Source organism: Cetorhinus maximus, chromosome 9 (assembly GCF_964194155.1).
Source record: "Cetorhinus maximus chromosome 9, sCetMax3.hap1.1, whole genome shotgun sequence".
Classification (NCBI taxonomy): domain Eukaryota; kingdom Metazoa; phylum Chordata; class Chondrichthyes; order Lamniformes; family Cetorhinidae; genus Cetorhinus; species Cetorhinus maximus.
In genome coordinates, this window is record NC_135887.1 from 51,127,648 (window position 1) to 51,142,136 (window position 14,489).

Here is a 14,489-nt window from a genome sequence, read left to right on the forward strand (position 1 = left end):
CAGAAAGTGATAGACCATGTGGCCTTTTAAGAACATAAGATCTAGGAGCTTGTAAAATCTCAAACCTGCCCCGCCATTCAATACGATCATGGCTGATCTCATTTCGGCCTCAACTCCAATTTCCTGCCCTCTCCCCATAACCGTTCAACCCGTTACTAATTAAAAATCTGTCTATCTCCTCCTTAAATTTATTCAGCGTCCCAGCATCCACTGCACTCTGAGGTAGTGAATTCCACAGATTCACCACCCTTTGAGAAAAGTAATTCCTCCTCATCTCTGATTTAAATCTACCACCCCTTAGCCTAAAACTATGGCTTCTCATTCTAGAATGCCCCACAAGGGGAAACATCCGCTCCACGTCTACTTTGTCTATCCCCTTTAGCATCTTATATACCTTAATTAGATATCCTCTCATCCTTCTAAACTCTAGCGAGTATAGGCCTAAACTGCTCAATCTCTCCTCATAAGACAAGCTCCGCATCTCTGGAATCAATCTAGTGAACCTCCCCTGAACCGCCTCCAATGCAACTACCTCCTTCCTCAAGTAAGGGGACCAAAACTGTACACAGTACTCCACGTGCGGTCTCACCAACATCTTGTACAGTTGCAACAACAACTCCCTATTTTTATACTCTCTTCCTTTAGCTATAAATGCCAAAATTCTATTTGTCTTCCTTATTACCTGCTGTACCTGTATACTAGCTTTCAGCGCTTCATGCTCGAGGAGACCCAGATCCTTCTGCACTGAAGCATTCTGAAGTTTCTCTCCATTTAAATAATGTCACCTTTTTATTCTTCCAACCAAAATGGATAACCTCACACTTATCCACGTTAAACTCCATCTGCCAAATTTTGGCCCATTCAACTAACCTGTCCATATCCATTTGTAAATTTCTTATTTTTTCCTTGCAACTTACTTTCCCGCCTATTTTGGCATCATCTGCAAATTTAGCTATAATACCTTCTATCCCTGCATCCAAGTCATTAATATAGATTATAAATAGTTGGGGCCCAAGGACCGAACCCTGTGGCACCCCACTAGTTACGGCTTGCCATCCAGAAAAAGACCCATTTATCCCAACCCTCTGCTTTCTGTTGGTTAGCCAATCCTCTATCCAAGCTAATGTATTACACCTAACTCCGTGTGATCTTATCTTGTGCGTTAATCTTTTGTGCGGAACCTTATCAAAGGCCTTCTGGAAGTCCAGATATACTACATCTACAGGATCCCCATTATCCACTTTGCTTGTCACATCTTCAAAGAACTCTGGCAAATTAGTCAAGCATGAATTATTCTTCATAAAACCATGCTGACTCTGTTGGATTGCATTTTGACTTTCCAAATACCCCATTACTACTTCCTTAATAATGGATTCCAACAATTTCCCAACGGCAGATGTTAAACTAACTGGTCTATAGATTCCTACTTTCTGCCTCCCCCCTTTTTGAACAAGGGCGTTATATTAGCATTTTTCCAATCCACTGGAACCTTTCCAGAATCCAGGGAATTTTGGAACATTATAGCCAATGCATCCACTATCTCCGCTGCCACTTTCTTTAAGACCCTGGGATGTAGGCCATCGGGCCCTGGGGACTTGTCACCCTTTAATCCCAATAGTTTGCTCAGTACTTTTTCTCTAGTGATGGTGATTGTTCTAAGTTCCTCCTTCTCTATATCTTCTGCACCTCCTGTTACTATTGGGGTGGTACTAGTGTCCTCCACTGTGAAAACTGAGGCAAAATATTGATTAAGCGTCTCTGCCATTTCTGCGTTCCCCACTATTAACTCCCCAGCCTCATCCTCCAAGGGACCAACGTTCATTTTAGCTACTCTCTTTCCTTTTATATACTTGTAGAAGCTTTTGCTATCAGTTTTTACATTTTGCTTTAGTTTTCTTTCATAATTTTCCTTTGCTCTTTTATTATTTTTTTTAGTAACCCGTTGTTGATCTTTGAAGGTTTCCCAATCTTCCAGCCTGCCACTGACCTTTGCAATTTGGTTTGCCTTAGTTTTTGCCTTAATGTTATCTTTAACTTCCTTGCTTAGCCATGGATGCTTTTTTCCCCTCTTACCATCTTTCTTCCTCTTTGGAATATATTTTACTTGGGAGGAATTGAATATCTCCTTAAATATCTGCCACTGTTCATCAACTGTCCTACTTTGTAGTCTTCCTGTCCAGTCCACTAGGGCCAAATCTGCCCTCATGCCTATGTAGTTACTTCTGTTTAACCCCAGAACATTAGTGTGGGACTAAGGTTTCTTGCTCTCAACTGTACTTGAAATTTTAGCATGCTATGATCACTCTTCCCCAGAGGATCCTTTACTATGAGATCATTAATCCCATCTCATTACACAAAACCAAATCCAGAATAGCCTGCTCCCTGGTTGGTTCCACAACATATTGCTCCAAGAAACAATCTCTAATATAGTCTATGAACTCTCCCTTGAGGCTACCCTTGCCAATTTGATTAGTCCAGTCTATATGCATATTAAAATCACCCATGATTATTGCCGTGCCTTTCTTACATGCTCCCAGTATTTCCTGGCTTATACTGTGCCCTACTGCTGAACTACTGTTTGGGGACCTATAGATTACTCCCACCAGGGACTTCTTTCCCTTGCTATTTCTTATTTCTATCCAGACTGACTCTATGCCTTGTTCTCCAGTGCCTATATCATTCCTCACTATAGCACTTATCTGTTCCTTTACTAACAAAGCTACACCACCACCTTTTCTTTCCTGCCTATCTTCTTTCCTGAAAGCATCGACTGTCTGCTGGGATGTACCGTGGCTCCTCCCTAGTACCGTCTACCAGGAGCCATTCTTCATGGAATAGTTTGTACTTTAGATATGGGGGTCACTGGCAAGGCTGGTATTTATTGCCCATCTCAAAATTGCCCTGAGAAGGCCACCTTCTTGAGAAGGCTAAGTGGCAGCTGGAACACTTCAGCAGGCAAGTTGAGAACCAACCACCTGGATGTGGAACTGGAATCATATACAGGCCAGATCGTGTAAGGATGGTAGGTTTCCTTCCCTAAAAAAATATTAGCAAAGTGAGATTCTGAGAAACAAGAGCGTCTCCTGCCTTGCCCTAAGTAATCGCAAAAGATTGACAGAGGCGAGGCTGCAGTTTTATTCCCCACAGAGATTGATACAAGGAGCTGAGGGAATTAAAACCCATTACTCCTACAGAACTAGATTTTGTAGCCAGCAGCTATAGCAATCTTCTCGTAAACATGCACAACTAGCAGTTGGGTAAAATGATGCATGGAATGAGTGAATGGCTGGGATTGGTCTGTGTAGAGTATTGTTCCGGTGTATGGAAGGGCCTAGAATATTAGATTCACGTTTATACTCTCAAAGACAGTCTGCCAATGTCTCACTGCCTGCTACAAAGTGTCACAGCTGCCACCTGGGAGCCAGGAACTCTGTTGTGCTGTTGACTGGTGCCAAACAGTAAATGTGGTGAGATTCCAGAATCTTCAGGATGCATGATAGGTAGATTTTCACTCTAGTGTGGATATTGTCTGATCCAGAATACCATCTCTTTATTTTCTTTGCAGCGTGAAACATTTTGTCTTCGTTTTGTTTCTCCTGTCTAATCCCTGCCAAGTTGCACAGGCTGAATGTTGTGGCTTGCCTTTATTCCCAGATAGCTGCTGCCGTGCAGCATTTAAAGTGTTCAATGGGGAATTAGATCGATTGCTGATTCAATGGGGAGTAGGTGCTAATGGGGCAGAGGTACCAGTGAAGGTGAGAAATGATCCCTTTTGGATCATGACCAAACTGAGCATTTTCTAATTGCTGTTTTCTTGTTGCAAGGCCTTTACTCATTAATCCTCTTATTAAACGCTTCTTGTTCTTTTGGTGAATTTAACGATGCGTAAGCTACTTTAACAATCCCTGCATGAAGGGCAAGCAATAAGAAAACGATCACAAATCTCGAGAGTCATGAGTAAAAGTGTCATCTCGCCAGTGCTGTTGCAGTGATCTAGTGTCTTGAGCTGTCCTTATCTCTTCTGTTTTTCTCCGTTTAGAATGGTGAGGATTCTGTGGCGCTGTTGAATGACATCCACGAATGTCTGCAGAAAGCACTGCTGAAGAAAAGGAAGAAGCACTCAAAGCCTGTCACAGGTTAGCAAAGCTCCCCTCAACACGAGTCACTGTACGCATTTTATGATCTCAACCCTCTACAGCACGCTGGTTATGTGTGGCCCGAGTCAACAATGGAGTGACGCCCAGCAGAAGAGGGCACAATGCACCACTCGACAATCTCTTTACACGAATGTGGAACTCGCTATCACATGGAGTGTTTGAAATGGACCGTATTGACATTTTTAGGAGGAGCCTTGAGGCAGGATTGAGGGAACAGGGAAGTGAGAGATACAGGGCTGGGTGAGAAGAGGCTGCACTGGCAAATTGGGCTGAATGGCCTTTTTCAGTGCTGTATGTTCTGTGTAATTCTAGGAAAGAGCAGTATTCCTTGCTCCATTCATGCCTATTGACCATCACTAGATGCCACCAGAGTGCTTTATGAGGATTCCATTGAATGCAATGAAAGGGATTTTAGTTGGCACCTGATTCACTATGAACAAGACTGTTGTGTAATATATATAGATTGGAGCACAACTCTTTGCCATAAAATTGTGACTTTGTAACAAAGACCAATTGCTGTTCAGCGGTAAGCTTTTATTGCAGATGAGATGCTTTTTTTTTATAGACGTGATCTTAATCACCATGACAGAGCTATCTTTAAACACAGGCCTACTATTGTGTAACACCTTCTGCTCCATATTCAATTCTTTGCTTGGTGTTGAGCACTGTGTGGGAAGCTGAACCCAAAAACATAATGCGGAGCCATGATCTGTTTAAAGTACTCTCTGCCTCATTTAGAAATATACAAGAGTAATCTTAGGAACATCAGTGTTTAGTGCCTTTATGCTGTATCTCTATTCAATTAAATCAGGCCTGATTTGTATCTTGACTCTGTTTACCTTGGTTCTACATCCCATAATACCTTTACCCAAGAAAAATCTGGCAATCTCAAGTTTTGAAATTTTCAATTGACCTCTAACCTCAGCAGCTTTTAGGGGAAGAGAGTTCCCGATTTCCATGGTGCCCTGAGTAAAGAAGTGCATCCTGTCATCGCCCCTGAGTGGCCTAGCTGTAATTTTAACATTATGCTCACTTCTTCTGGACTCCTGCACTAGAGGAAATCGATTCTATCTATCCTATCAAATCTTTTAATCATCTTAAAAAAAAACCTCAATTGGACCACTCTAAATCTAATATATTCAAGGGACTACAAACCTAATTTACGCAACCTGTCCTCATAATTTAGCCCTTTTAGCCCCTGTATAATACTGGCGAATCTGCACTATATCCCCTCCAAAACCAATATATCCTTGCAGAGGCTCGGTGCCCAGTACTGAATATCTTATCTGATTACTTCAGGTCTCCTTCCTTCCCTAATCTTGTTACTATTTATTTCTTGGGTTGAGGAGGGTTTGAAGGATCAAACTGGCAGTGCTGTGGTTAGGGAGGAACCAGGATTTCGGAGTGTTCTAAGTAGCCTGGCCAGTCAGGATAACTAAGCTACTGGCTGGGCGTGGTGCAGAGGGATTGTGAGGCTTCTTAGGAAACAGCCCCAGATCCACTGAGTGGCGGCGTGACACAATTTTAAGAACAGGTTTGGCCTCCATGAAACTGTAAAATCCTATTAAGTTTCAGATAACTGCTCTGCAACAAGAGCACTCGATAGTGAAATATCAGTCTCTACTAAAATTAAGAACAAGGTGTCTAATATTCTTAAGCTGTCTCTTCTCTTTTCAGATGAAGAGGAGCCAGAGTGGGTGGAGGTGGTGGTTGAAATCTTGTTGTCTTTTCTCTCCCAACCGAGTCGTTTGATGCGGCAAATCACAAAAACTGTGTTTGTGCGGATCTGTCCTCACGTGACTAAGGCAGCGCTGCAGCTCATCCTGGATGTGAGTAATGTGGCAGAAGCCAGTGCTTACACGTCTACAGTTGTTACAATTCCACGTTTTCCTTCCTGTTTTCTACTTTTTTCCTGCTTATTTTGGTGGTAGCCCCTCTGAGTCAGGAGATTGCCTCACTTCAGAAACTTGACCTACTCCAGGCTGACAAATCAGCGCAATACTGAGGGGGTGCTGCACTGTGGGAGGTGTTGCCTTTTGGATGGAATGTTAAACTAATGGCCCCCTTTGTCATGTTATAAATTCTAAGGCTTATTCCAAGAGCAGGGAGATCCTGGAAAAAGTATTCTCTCAACTCCCTCCACCAAACTGACCATCCACCTCCTTTTTTGGCTGGGAAGTGTTTTGAGAAATGATTGTTTTTTTAGTGCAGGTTCACTCTCTATTCACCATCTCCACAAGATACTGGGTGGTAAGGGCATAATGGGCTGGGCTGATGAATGTGTCAGCCTGTCAGGGTCCTGGGACTGATGGCTGTGTCATTCATTTTGGTGGTGTCCTGGCATGGTTTTTTTTTGCAGTGTGAGGTGGCACCCACTTCATTCCGAGCTCGTTGTTTTGGTGACTGCTGTGAATGCCACTCTCCCTCCAAACCAGGGGGATTTTTGACCAGCAACGCATCCATTAAAAATAAAATGGCAGTCCTCGGCCAGGGTTCTGTGAACCCTGGATGAATGCAGTGAGTGGCCTGAACCGTCATGAAGTCATAATGGTACCGAAGGAGAACATTCAGCCCATTGAGTCCATCCAGGCTCCCTGGAGGGCCTTCCAGTCAGACAGATTCCACTGCTGTACCCTTGTAGCCCTGCACGTTTATTTCTCTCAAATCATTGATCATCCTCACTTCCACTACCCTCGTAGGGGCAAGTTTCAGATCTTCTTCCTCACTTCCCCTTGTATTTCCTATGTGCAAATCACTGCCCTAATTCGACGGTTCCTTATGTCACGAGGCTATGTCCCTTTATTTTTGCAAATATGATTTTTCAGCTTCCAACTGACTGGAAATTTTGCAATTTGAACTGAGACAGAGCAAACTGCTTAAAAATGCAAGGTTACGTTCCAAGGTGAGAAACAAATAAATCACCCTCAGGGGACTGTGAAGACAAAGACATTGTCTAAAATCCAGACACCGATCAAAGCTCGTAACTGCCTAAGGAAGAGGCATTAAAAATTCAAAGTATTGGATATTGAAACAATGGCTGCCACAGACTGACACACCCAAAACCTCTTGGAAATACACAATGGGTGAAGTATTTCAAGACAAGGCTGCCCAGCCACTAGAGAGATTGCAAGTGACACAGGCGCTGACAAAATCTTCAGAGGAAACAGGCTAAAGGCTGCTCTCTCTTCCCCTCTCTTTTGGCATGTCGCCCAGTTTGAGAAGCCAACTGTACTAGAAACCTACCAGCTAACAGATCTCGTAACAATTGCAACATCTATAACTGACTGCATCCAAGAAACCAGCTAACTTAATTTTTAAAAAATTCATTCTTGGGAGGTAGGCATCGCTAGCTAGGCGAGCATTTATTACCCATCCCTAATTGCCCTTGAGAACATGGTGGCGAGCTGCCTTCTTGAACCGCTGCAACCCATGTGGTGTAGGTGCACCCACAATGCTATTAGGGAGCGAGTTCCAGGATTTTGACCCAGCGACAGTGAAGGAAGGGAGATATACTTCTAAGTCAGGATGGTGAGTGGCTTGGGGGGGAACTTCCAGGTGGTGGTGTTCCCATTCATCTGCTGCCCTTGTCCTTCTAGATGGTATTGGTCATGGGTTTGGAAGGTGTTGTCTAAGGAGCCTTAATGAGTTCCTGCAGTGCATCTTGTAAATGGTACACACTGCTGCCACTGTGCGTCAGTGGTGGAGGGAGTGAATGTTTGTGGTTGTGGTGCCAATTAAGTTAAGTTGGTTGCTTTGTTCTGGATGGTGTCAAGCTTCTTGTGTTGTTGGAGCTGCACTCATCCAGGCAAGTGGAGAGTATTCCATCACATTCCTGACTTGTGCCTTGTAGATGGTGGACAGGTTCTGGGGAGTCAGGAGGTGAGTTACTCACTGCAGGATTCCTAGCCTCTGACCTGCTCTTGTAGCCACAGTATTTATATGGCTAGTCCAGTTCAGTTTCTGGTCAATGGTAACCCCCCCAGGATGTTGATAGTGGGGGTTTCAGTGATGGTAGTGCCATTGAATGTCAAGGGTCAAAAGATAGATTCTCTATTGCTGGAGATGGTCATTGTCTGGCACTTGTGTGGTGCAAATGTTACTTGCTACGTGTCAGCCGAAGTCTGGATATTGCCCAGGTCTTGCTGCATTTGGACATGGAGTGCTTCAGTATCTGAGGAGTCGCAAATGGTGCTGAACATTGTGCAATCATCAGTGAACATCCCCACTTCTGATCTTATGATGGAAGGAAGAAGATGGTTGGGCCGATGATTGGCCTCTGTGTATTAAATCTACGCCTCAAGGACAATCAAAGGAGACTTAACTGTATATTATTTTACCTTTTTTTTAATTGAACTCCAGCTCCCCTTATTTCTGATACACGTGTGTGTGTGTGTGTGTGTGTGTGTGTGTTTGTGTACACGCAGGCGTGCCCGGGCACGAATGACTGCATGAGGGCCCAATGCTTGATGTTGTGCTTTTATAATTTTTCTCAGGTTTAGTGGTTAATAAATTTGCTCGCCCTTTGACTCAAGAAAACCTTGTTTGATTGGCTACTTATTGCTCACAGCTGAAATAGTTAAATACATTCTGATTTGGAAAAGGCATATCCCCATAAAACAGAACCCAAAACCTTTGTTGTGACCAACTGAGTAAGTTGAATAGAGGAGAACCAGTTCACCCCTTCTCACCTGGTCATGACAGTTATTAGGCTGGCGTTATTCCCCAGCCTAAGATAATAGCAACGTCTTTGTGGATCAGCTGACGCTTTCCAGCATTGGATTATTGTGTGTGGGATTGAGTGGTGTTAGTATGGCCTTGTTGTTAGCTGGCTGTGTGAGGCTAAGGGCTCCCTTAAATCTCTGGAATTGGCTCTAAAGTCATCTTCTCTTAAACAGGTCTTCAAACCAGAATCTGAAGGTGGTGAAGAGAGCGCAGTGGTAGTGACCGAAGAGCTGGATGAAATGAAGGTCAAACTGCCACCCGGAGACGAGGTCAAACCTTCATCTTTAACTCTGTTTGCAGTATTGTTCAGTGTTTTTAAAACAGCAACCTGGGCTGCATATTTTTTAAAATCAAGATTAGTTTTTGACCTCAGTGCCAACTGCTGCTCACTGTCCCTTGCTGAGAATCATCTGTTGCAGATGGCAGCCAGTGAATGTGCACAGAGTTGAGTTCTAATGCTTCCTGATGATGTGTACATCTTCCTGAGGCAGTGGTGTGACCAGAGTGACACATTGTTGTCTGTGTACAATCCACATTCAATGATTTGATAAGAAACAGAACTACTCACCAGGTTTTAAGCCGAGCTTGTTCTGATTCCCAGTTTTAATGCTGCCACAGGTTACCATTGTGAGTTGTTAAAATTATTCCTTTTGGTTTCTTCTCCTCAACCTCCAGACGCAGGGTGTCTGTGACTTTCAGGTACTTCACCCAAGTATTCCTATATCAGCAAACTATTCGACTGTAGGGAGCAGGACACCTAAGCCCAATCCTGTCCTTTACTGGCATTCACACCACATCATTTCTAGAAGTGGGAACCCTAGCTGAAATTTTATTCTGTCTGCCTGCTCTCCCTGCAGCCCCCACCCACCCCAACCAAAACCATTGTCTGTTAAATGGCAGCACTTCTATTCCTTGGCCCAGGTAACCCAGTATGGAACTGGAGCTGTCTTTTACAGCTGAATGTGAGACGTAGCACTGTACAGCTCATTTACGCAAGGCCATTGGCTGGACCTTGTAATTTACATAGAAAAACAGGGGACAGGAAAAGACCTTCAGGTCTATTTCTCCTATTGATTTAGTCGTGATGCCCTGTGTATTGGGATATGAAACCTCCTATCCACTGGCTGCCATGTAGTCCCCTGGGAGAATTGAAATGTTTTGCAAAACGTAGTATTGCACTATTAAAGCAAGTAAAACTGCTGACCCAAGATGAATCATATGGCCATATTTGAAGAGCTTCTGGCCTTGTGTGTGTGTGTGCCCTCATGTCCATGTTTAATCTTAATGCTTGTGAGGATTCATTGTGTATATGTTACTTTTCTAGATGGAGGGGGAGAGTGACAGTGATGAATCGGAGGAGGAGGGGGACGATGCTGATGATGAAGACGAAGATGAAGACGAAGATGATAGCGGTAATGAGGAAGTTGGAGAGGAGGAGGCTGTGGATGATAACTTCCGCATGGAATTGATGAAGGTTTTGCAAGCAGGACGTGCAGTAGTAAGTTTTGATCGAGAGGGTGAATCACAGATCAGATTTTGGGTAGATTTCTAGATTGGCGCACCGAGAACCATTCTGACCTCTACTGACAGAAAGCAAGTGCTTCATGTTTTAGTAATGGAACTTAAAAACACAAATCTGTACAAATCCACACTTCACCCCATTAATCGTTAACTGAAGGTATTTAGGGGAAGGAAAGAACTTGCCTTTATATAGCATCTTTCCATTCTTCATGACGCGCCAACGTGCTTTACAGCCAATGAAATATTTTTGAAATGTAGCTGCTAGCAATAATCAGTGCACAGCAGAGTATCACAAACAGCACTGTGATATTGATTGAGAGGCAAATACTTCTCAGGACACCTGAGAAAGCTGTCCCACTCTTGGAAACAGTGCCATGGGATCTTTTCCCACCAACTAAGAGGGCAGGTGTTGCATCTGAAAGACTGCACCTCCAACAGTGCAGCACTCCATCATCACGACTGTGATGTGTCAGCTTGGGTTATGTGCTCAAACTCGAGTGGGGTTTGAGCTCATTACCTTGTGACCCAGAGGGGCGAGTGATTCCACTGAGTTGACACGGGAGCTGTATACAGTGGTGATACCAGGTGTCTTTTCTACTTTTTAAACTGAATGTTGCTGTAACACACCGGATTTGTGGCAATTGGGCTGGTTTCAGCGCGAGTTAGATCAAAAATAATTGGTGCCCTGGTTGCTGAATACAACCCAGAGGGAGCTTTTGAAAATGAAACTGCAGCTTTGGTCATTGTGTGCGTCTCTGCGTTCCTCCGCAGTCCAAGGAAGGTGAGAGCAGCGATGAGGAGGTGGATGATGAGACGATGATGGCGTTGGACAAGAACATCTCCTCCCTCTTTGCCGAACACAGGAAGCGCCTCCAAGCCAAGAAAGACCAGGCGACAAAGCTAAGGAAAGAGAAGACCCTGCGGACAGATTTTAAAATGAAGGTATGTGGGGGCAGCTGGCAAACGAAGTGGAAGCAGCAAAATGGATGTGCTTCGGATTAAACCATGAAGAGGAGCAGGACTTTTTAATCAAAATGCCGTACTCAGGATTTATGATTTTCTTGGATCCCTGTGGAGCTCAAAAAATTTCTTTAGACTCAAAAGTCATAGAAAAATACAGCCTAGGTGGCCATTCAGGTCACCGTGCTTGTTCCAGGCCTTTGAAGGAGCTTTCCAAGTAGCCCCACTCTCCTCTTTCTCTGAATCCCTGCAAATTATTTCTTTATAAGTATTTCTCCAGTTTCCTTTTGAAAATTCCTGTTGAAGCTGCTTCAACTACACTTTCAGATAGTGCATTCCAGATCACAACTGCTTGTTCTTCTCAATTCCCATCTGGTTCTTTAAATTAAATATGCAGGTAAAAGGAAATTTGATTTTTGTAGACCTACACATTTAGAATTTTCACAGGAAATTGGCTGACTTTGCCGAATTTGTCCTGGATTGATGACCGCAACCAGCAATTTTCAGGTAATTTACTGACCCTATTGTAGTTGCTTGTAACTTCCTCGGGCCAGTTACCTGGAATCCTTGCAAGTAGCACTTTGAACTTTAAAGGGACAGGCCAGATTAGCAACTATACTTCGCAAGTGTACTCCAAATTCCAGCTTCCTCTGAGCAGTGCCGTAAATATTTAACCAGCACTTAAAAGCAAAACAAATACCAGTTTATTGTGGTTTCACAGCAAGCTAATGAAATGCATTGATAAAAACAAAAAACTGCGGATGCTGGAAATCCAAAACAAAAACAGAATTACCTGGAAAAACTCAGCAGGTCTGGCAGCATCGGCGGAGAAGAATAAAGTTGATGCTTCGAGTCCTCATGACCCTTCAACAGAACTGAGTAAAATTAGGAGAGGGGTGAAATATAAGCTGGTTTAAGGTGGGGGGGTGGGGAGCGGTGGGGGGAGAGAAGTTGCTGGGGGGGGGGGGGTTGTAGGGACAGCCTACAACCACACCCCCCCCCCCCACAGCTTCTCTCCCCCACCTTAAACCAGCTTAAATTTCACCCCTCCTAATTTTACTCAGTTCTGTTGAGGGGTCATGAGAACTTGAAACGTCAACTTTATTGTTCTCCGCCGATGCTGCCAGACCTGCTGAGTTTTTCCAGGTAATTCTGTTTTTGTAATGAAATACCTTGTTTTGATTTTGTGACCTTGAAATGTGTAACCTGATATTGTGATTTCTGTTCAGAATGACTCTCCTTAACCTCTGAATTTTTTTATGCTGAACCAATTTGGTAATGGCCGACTGGTAGAGAGGCGCAGTGCATCTTCCTGCCAGCTGGTGGTGCTGTTTTATTAAGCGAGGTTTTGCCACATTTTATTAACACAGTCACTGAGGTGCCAAAAGTCTCCATTTGATATCCCTGCCCACAATTCTGACCCATTCTGAAATGGTCTTGGTGATGCACTATCTTTGAACCTGTGCGGTTCTGATCCGTAACTTCACAGGCCAAGCAATAGTGCTAAAATAAATGCTTGTTATAACTGGGGCTTCTCAGCACTGCAAACTGAGCAGCTCTTTTAAAAGCAAGTCACATACAGTCATCGAAATTTTTGAAAGGTGAGTTAATTATGAAAATCCAGAAAAGCAATGATCATTCAAAAAACACTGCCTGATACAATGATACATCAAGGCAGCATTTGACAGTGCGTGACATCAAGGAGCCCTAGCAAAACTGGAGTCAGTGGGAATCGGGGGGGGGGGGAACTCTCCACTGGTTGGAGTCGTACCTAGCACAAAGGAAGATGGTTGTGGTTATTGGAGGTCAGTCACCTCAGCTCCAGGACATCACTGCAGGAGTTCCTCAGGGTAGTGTCCTCGGCCCAACCATCTTCAGCTGCTTCATCAATGACCTTCCTTCCATCATCAGGTCAGAAGTGGGGATGTTCGCTGATGATTGCACAATGTTCAGCACCGTTCACGACTCCTCAGATACTGAAGCAATCCAAATGCAGCAAGTCCTGGACAATATCCAGGCTTGGGCTGACAGGTGGCAAGGTGGCAACATTCATGCGCCACAAGTGCCAGTCAATGACCATCTCCAATAAGATAGAATCCGACCACCACCCCTTGACATTCAATGACATTACCATTACTGAATCCTCCACTATCAACATCCTGGGGGTTACCATTGACCAGAAACTGAACTGGACTAGCCACATGAATACTGTGGCTACAAGAGCAGGTCAGAGGCTAGGAATTGTGCGACGGATAACTCACCTCCTGACTCCCCAAAGCCTGTCCACCATCTACAAGGCACAAGTCAGGAGTGTGATGGAATATTCCCCACTTGCCCGGATGAGTGTAGCTCCCACGACACTCAAAAAGCTCGACACCATCCAGGACAAAGCAGCCCGCTTGATTGGCACCACTTCCACAAATATTCACTCCCTCTGCTACCAACACACAGTAGCAGCAGTGTGTACCATCTACAAGATGCACTGCAGGAATTCACCAAGGCTCCTTAGATAGCACCTTCCAAACCCACGATCACTACCATCTAGCAGGACAAGGGCAGCAGATAGATGGGAACACCATCACCTAGAAGCTCCCCTCCAAGTCACTCACTGTCCTGACTTGGAAATATATCACTGTTCCTTCACTGTCGCTGGGTCAAAACCCTGGAACTCCCTAACAGCACTATGGGTGTACCTACAACACATGGACTGCAGTGGTTCAAGAAGGCAGCTCACTACCACTTTCTCAAGGGCAATTGGGGATGGGCAATAAATGCTGGACCAGCCAGCGAAGCCCACATCCCGTGAATGAATTAAAAAAAAAAATCCTGGTTTGGTACAATTCTTAATGATCCCAGACTTAGTTACCTTGAAGCTCCCCCACTTTGGGTTTGGTGACTTGTGTTATTTTGGTGTTTAACTCCAGCCCCAGAGACTTTTTGCTTTTTACTCGTCATACTGGCTGCCTCACGTGTTTCCGGATCTTCGTTCTCGGCTCTGAGATGTCACTAAATGTGGCATTTGCTGTTGTTTGTCCTCTTCCTCCTGACTGTTAGGTGACAGGCTACCGCAGTATCCAAATGCAACAGAAAAGGCTCTGTCAGCACAGCGCCACTGTGGGTCACTGGTCC

At 44.3% G+C, this 14,489-nt stretch overlaps 1 protein-coding gene and 1 non-coding gene across 2 annotated transcripts in view; both read left to right on the forward strand.

The window, feature by feature from the left end:
- mybbp1a (MYB binding protein (P160) 1a) overlaps positions 1-14,489 on the forward strand; it is a 90,128-nt gene that overhangs the window by 40,329 nt on the left and 35,310 nt on the right. Inside the window, 5 exon segments of the mRNA XM_078548235.1 lie at positions 4,040-4,136; positions 5,835-5,986; positions 9,053-9,148; positions 10,204-10,377; positions 11,172-11,342. Coding sequence (XP_078404361.1) covers positions 4,040-4,136; positions 5,835-5,986; positions 9,053-9,148; positions 10,204-10,377; positions 11,172-11,342 — 690 coding nt within the window.
- LOC144685108 (small nucleolar RNA SNORA50) lies at positions 12,804-12,940 on the forward strand. The gene has a single exon (XR_013577627.1). It is a non-coding gene; the product is annotated as a small nucleolar RNA SNORA50 (small nucleolar RNA).